General features: G+C 39.1%; 1 protein-coding gene across 2 annotated transcripts; it reads left to right on the top strand.

The window, feature by feature from the left end:
• The first annotated feature begins 3,109 nt into the window (after positions 1 to 3,109).
• LOC116315393 (transcription factor HES-7-like) lies at positions 3,110 to 4,866 on the top strand. Of its 2 annotated transcripts, none has more exons than XM_031733674.2 (4): positions 3,110 to 3,249; positions 3,472 to 3,564; positions 3,682 to 4,549; positions 4,681 to 4,866. In XM_031733674.2, exons 1-3 carry the CDS (start codon positions 3,214 to 3,216, stop codon positions 4,201 to 4,203), a joined length of 651 nt encoding a protein of 216 aa, XP_031589534.1. In that variant the 5' UTR covers positions 3,110 to 3,213; the 3' UTR covers positions 4,204 to 4,549; positions 4,681 to 4,866. The 2 variants fall into 2 exon arrangements, with proteins under 2 accessions (XP_031589534.1, XP_031589533.1); XM_031733673.2 differs by having other exon boundaries at positions 4,638 to 4,866.
• The last annotated feature ends 1,373 nt before the right edge of the window (positions 4,867 to 6,239 follow it).

Genomic DNA, 6,239 nt, shown 5'->3' with positions numbered 1-6,239 from the left:
TGGCATTAATCGAATCAATTGAGATTACAAAAGCTATAGATCAGAAACAGTATGCAGCTGGACTATTTCTGGATCTCAAGAAAGCATTCAACACAATCAGTCATGACATATTAATTCATAAACTGGAACGGGGATCAGGGGGGTTGTACTGCACTGGGTGAAAAATTATTTAAGTGACAGGAAACAATTTGTGAAGCTGGGTGTCCATTCCTCATCATGCTTGGACATTGCTTGTGTTGTTCCACAAGGCTCTGTACTGGGTCCAAAATTATTTATTATTTATATAAATGATATTTGTAAGGCATCTGATATATTAAAATTAGTATTATTTGCAGATGACACAAATATTTTTTGTTCTGGGGGGAATCTAAAGGAACTGCTGGATACAATTACTTCAGAAATGTGCAAAATTAAAAAATGGTTTAACAGGAACAAACTATCGCTAAATCTAAGTAAAACTAAAATAATCTTATTTGGGAATTCCCTTAGAAATGCACAAGCGCAGATTCATATAGATGGTGTGGAAATTGAAAGAGTACTTGAACATAAGTTTCTTGGCGTGATTATAGATGATAAATTAAACTGGAAGTCTCATATAAATCATATACATAACAAAATTTCAAGAAGTGTTTCAATCTTGAGTAAAGTAAAGCACATTCTGGACCACAAATCACTCCACATTCTCTATTGTTCCCTGATTGCACCGTATTTGCATTATTGTGCAGAGGTTTGGGGCAATACTTACAAATATTCACTATCATCAATCTTTATATTACAAAAAAGGGCCATAAGGATAATCCATAAAACTGGTTACAGAGATCATACAAATCCACTATTCTTAAAATCAAAAATTCTAAAATTCACAGATCTGGTTCATTTTCTCACTGCACAAATGATGTATAAAGGAATAAATAACCTGCTTCCTGACAATATTCTAAAGCTGTTTTCTAAAAGGGAACGGGGATACAATTTGAGGGGGGAATTAAATTTAAAACATCCTTGTATCCGTACAACATTAAAAAGTTTTTGCATCTCTGTGTGTGGAGTGAAGCTGTGGAACAGACTAAGTAAAGATATAAAGCAATGTACGAGCATGGCGCAGTTTAAAAAGCGGTTTAAGGATATGGTTTTTACAGGGTACAGGGAGGAGGTAGAGATTTGATAGGGTGTTCTTGTCCAATATTTTCATGTGTGTGCGCGTGCACGGGTATGTTGGTATGGGTATATATATCTGTAGGTTGTGTATCCTTTGAGGTGTTACTGGGGTTATTGAAAATGTGTATATGTGTGTATGTGTATATACGTATGTATGGATAGATAGAAACATATATACGCACACACACACATATATATATAATAAATAAAAATACACGTAACATATAATATAATCGCAAGGAGGTATTTCTGTAGTCTATTGATTACTAGATAGTGGAAAAGGGGTGGGACTAAATAAGCTTATGCTTCTTCCTGCTCTTTTTTGAACATGAAAGTTATTTGTAGTTGTGGTTGCTCATTTTCCTTTTGTTTTGCTTTGTTTATTTGTCTCTTTTTAATTCTATGTTGTTGTACTTTTTCAACATGTTCAAAATAAAGATTCAATCAATCAATCAATCAATCAATCAATCAATCAATCAATATTTTGTACAGTAAAAAAATAAAAAAATAAAATAAAATACACTTCATTTGAATTGTCTAAGTAATCAAAAAACGAAACTGAGACTGTGTGCCATCACGTGGGGTGACGAGTTCAATCCGGGAATATAATTAAAATTTCGCACCTACATTGTGGCCTAATGTAATTAAAGAATGATAATTAATCCATATGTAGGACCTCTGGGGCTCCATGTTCTCCAGCCTGGGAATCATTGCCTCAGACGTTAAATTAAAAGGGTGTCACGTGGGGTGTGTTCCCTGCTTTCCCACGGTCACCTTCCAAGATCAAAGGATTTGCACAACTAAAGGTCGAACAACTGCGGGGTTAAAAGGCGCGTCAGCACGAGACAGCGGCCCAAATGGCACGCGTGGTCCATTGTAACACGGAGGTGTCAATGCAAAAATGTAGCCTTCTTGCACGCTCACCCTGCGGGGTGACTAACAAATGGAAAAGTGTGAAGTGTGAATAAGGAGGTGTCGGTATTCACCCTAAGGAACAAGTTTGAATAAGATAATATATATCAGCATTATAAAGGCACATGCAAGAGGTTTTCCGAAATCTCTACCAAACAATTTAATACTTTGCCCTTAACTTTTAATGGGAAGCAACGATGGCGCACGATTTAGCGTTAAAGTAAACGTGGGATAAAATGCAGTTTAACAACAACCAACCCCCAATCTAGTGCGAATAGCGAATACCATATTATTCGTCTTACACACGTCAATGTCTTCTCGTGAACTGTTTTAATCATAAGATAAGAAAGATTTAGTCCAGTTTAGACAATCTCAGGATTAACAGGACTATTGTCCTAACTTGCTTTTGGTTGATTTCTGTTTTTATGTTTTAGCTTTTCTGTGAAGCACTTTGTGATTTTTGTCTTGAAAGGTGCTATACAAATAAAATTTTACCTTACCTTTTTACCTTGTTTAGAATTTCATTCACTGCCTAACCAGCTCAACGGGTACAGAGACGGCAAGGAAAAGTCAAGTTTCTTTAAATAAATCAGATTCTGTGTTGACAATACACGAGACTTCTTAGAATGTAAGACCCCAACTCTTATTGAAATATAATGGGATTAAAGCGCAGACACATGACCAGAAACTCCCTTGTTAGCGTTATAGGAAATACAGTTTCCAACACTCAAAATCTGGGTTTGTCACTCGGGGTAAAGGAGCTCTTGTGAAGTATTTCATTCAACGTTTGTCATAGTGTGTACAAAAATGGGTCACAAATTTCATTCTTATTATTTAAATTACTTTTTATTGGTTAGTTTTACGTGTGAGTTTTTATGCATACAGGTAAAATATGTGCACATATCTGCGCAATGAGGAAGATGTCTGTGTTTGGTGAATATGAGACTGTGATAGGCGATTTAAATTAATTAAATCTTGGTTGGGTTTTAAGGAACGACGAAGTTGAGATACCAGGAGGAGGGGTTTGGAGGAGGAGGAGGAGTCTGTGAGCGGCAGGGAGTCAGTAAAAAGAAGTCAAAAGGAACAAGAGCCTCATTACCTGATCGGTGTCAGCCTGAGAAGGAAGGTGTTAGACCATCGGCAACCATGAAGCTGCTACAGGAAGCAACAAACAATAAAAAGGTAAAACATTTTGATTTTTTATTCACATGGGCAAATGCAGCCACTTTGACAAAGATTCGAATGAGGATTTAGTCATTTGTTTCAATCAAATTGGAATTTAGACGCAGCTGCGATTATATTTAGTTTGTTTCTCGGGTAAAGTCTGATCAACTTTGTATCACTTGTTACACGGAAACTAAAACAAAAAAACACTTTTAGACTTTTCTTTTCCTTTTGCAATAGTTAATAAAATCTCAGGTGGAGAAACGTCGAAGGGAGAGAATGAACCGCAGTTTGGAGTGTCTGAGGACCATGTTGCTGCAGGAGCCACAAGAAGTAAGAGAATATTTTAGTTCTCTTTGAATATGGTTCATGAATTTCAGTACCGTTTATTTATTATTGTTTTTTTTGTAATGTAACGTAAAGATCAGTTAACTTGCTGCTCTCATGCAGGGGTCCACTCAGCACCGAGTGGAGAAAGCTGAGATACTAGAGCACACAGTCCTCTTCCTCCAGAACACTGCCAAAGGAGACAAGACTACAGGTGGAGGTGGGGACCAGAAACGCTCCTTCCAGGACGGTTTCTGCACTTGCCTGCAGAGAGCTGCGGGGTTTCTGGGCCCCGAGGGGAAAGGGTCGGAGCTCGGATCGGCGCTGGATGCAGCTTTCGCCGCACGTTTGGCCCGTTCAGACTCACAGCCCGAAGGTCTCCAAAGCAGAAACTTTGTGCCACACGCAAAGTTTATTCTGCGGATGCTGAGGCAGAAGTCCAAGCTCAGACTGCCGGCACGTGCCTCCGGGGAGAAACGTTTGATCCGACCTTACCCACTCCCACTCCAACAAAGGTTTCCCAGAGTCCCCAAACAGCCTCAGAAACAAAGAGAGTCTGAGATCAGAGCGGAGAGAGGAGCGACCAAACAGAGCTCATCCCAGAGCTCCCCGTCCAGCCAGACTTTGTGGAGACCTTGGCCCTGATCAACAGGAAGTGACTTCAGAACTATCAATGACTATGAACTATTTAACAAAAACACTCAAAAATATTTAATATTGATTGTTGGTATCTATTTGATGTAACTGAAAGGGATGGGTGTTGTAGTCTTATAAAGACTCATAACCTCAGATCCTGTAAATAATGTAGCTAAATGTATGTTTTGTACCTGCGCTGTATGTATGATAGGGTTAACTCACTGTTTTAAATACTTTTCAATGAGCTCTGTCAGTGGGGCATCCATTTAATCTGCTTACACAGGGACTACCGCGGGACACAGGTGAGCTGGATTAGCCCAGCGGTCCAGCTGGGATTGCTGCGCTGAGTGAAGAGGTGAGTTTAACGAAACTCAAGAGCTTCTATCCTCTTTTATGTACTGCTAAAAAATACCCCTGCTGTTATATCTGCTATCGTGATCCAGGTGTGCTGTGCTGTGACTGAGTGTCCATCCATCACATTTCCAGGTGTGGAAGCTCAGGGTCTGAGGCTGAGAGACCCACGCAGCTCCTCATATTCACCTCTCTGCTGGCGCGAGCGACATCTGTGTCTCTGTGTACAATATCACTTGTATTCAATCTGACGTTAAATCTTGTCTTTTTTGCACAATAATTTATTCTGGATGTCTCCCTATGGTGAGCTGTACTCTTTATAAATAAAAAGACTTAAAAAAAACAACAACAACACGTGGTGAGTTTATTTTAAGATTAAAAGAAATCCGGAGGACTCTAGTCTGCGGTTACTCTGACAGCTCCTTTTAGTCCTGATCAGAGGTGTGAAGCTCGACCTCCTGCAGAGTTACATCCTCCAGGTGTGAAGTCTGGGCATGAAGCTCTGCAGCATCTCTCACTTCAAAGACATCACAGAGAGCCTTCTGTATTCACTGAAAAATCTTAATATAACTAGAAAGACTTAAGAAAACCGAGATTAACAAAATTAAAATTATTCCAGGCATTTCATGTATTTTTTCCCCTCATATTCATCATTTCTATTCTTTTGTTGTTGTAAGTTTACATTTTTCTCTACAATAATTTCTCCTATTATTAACCTCTACCTGTAATTACACTGACGTTAGACTGGACCTCTTTGAACTAATACCACTGGATTAGTTCACATTCTTTTCCCAACTACAGGACCATCGCATCTTTGTCTTTATTCCTTATTTGAACAATCATTGGTCACGATAGCTTATCAGTGTATATGACAGGATGGAGCCGAACATCTGACAGTTTATGGCTCTCATTCGCGTTTGTTTCTCTTGTGATTAGCGTGTATCCCCTCACCAGCACCACCCTCAGCTGCTTAGAGGCCATTTGTTTTCCACGCGTGTCTGGTGTCATGTACCAGGAAGCAAAACGTGTCGTAACACCTCATGTACCCCTTTGAGGTTCAGGCACAGAGGAAGTTTATCCTTCATTTGCCACAGTTATCTGGTGAGAAATTTGCCTGAGCTTGTTCTTTTAGTCTTTTTTTTCAGTGAGATAACCAAAAACAAACCAACATAGACATAAACAGTCTACACATGAAGTGTATTTGCTTATTCGCCAAAAAAATCTTTGTACTAACACACTAAATATCGATTTAGGGTTACTTAGATATTACTGTCCAATGACTGAGCTCAAGGAGACAGATTTGTGCCATTTTTGTAGGAAAACAGGAGAGAAGCGGCTCTTTACAACAGAATTTTGAAATGAGAACGTCATTAGAGACTTTCAAGCTCTCAAATGTCTTCACCTAATCAGGCGGGCTTTCCTTATTACAACATACAATTACTGTGACCCTGGAGTTTAGCGCAGTGTCTTCAACTGCTGATGGCCTGAGACCTGTGATCCAAGCCCTCAGGTGTGCTCAATTTACAAGGATTTAAAAGCTTCATATTGTCACACTCGGGAATAGGAGCTAAACTGGTTCGATTTCAGTTTTAAAACAGAATAAGTTGTGTTGATTTAACTAAGTTGTTTAAGTTTCGGCCAAAGCAAAACAATTGTGTGCAACCAATGTCCACTACTGAATTAAGTAAATCCAA

This window comes from Oreochromis aureus, linkage group 11 (assembly GCF_013358895.1).
Source record: "Oreochromis aureus strain Israel breed Guangdong linkage group 11, ZZ_aureus, whole genome shotgun sequence".
Taxonomy (NCBI): domain Eukaryota; kingdom Metazoa; phylum Chordata; class Actinopteri; order Cichliformes; family Cichlidae; genus Oreochromis; species Oreochromis aureus.
The sequence above is the reverse complement of the archived record's forward strand: the minus strand, read 5'-3'. Positions and strand labels throughout refer to the sequence as shown.

Excerpts from the sequence above, each read along its gene's own strand:
- LOC116315393 (XM_031733674.2), top strand. The coding sequence starts at position 3,214 with ATGAAGCTGCTACAGGAAGCAACAAACAATAAAAAG. Across the intron at positions 3,250-3,471 it reads AAGCAACAAACAATAAAAAG|TTAATAAAATCTCAGGTGGA; the intron begins GTAAAACATTTT and ends CTTTTGCAATAG. Across the intron at positions 3,565-3,681 it reads TGCTGCAGGAGCCACAAGAA|GGGTCCACTCAGCACCGAGT; the intron begins GTAAGAGAATAT and ends GCTCTCATGCAG.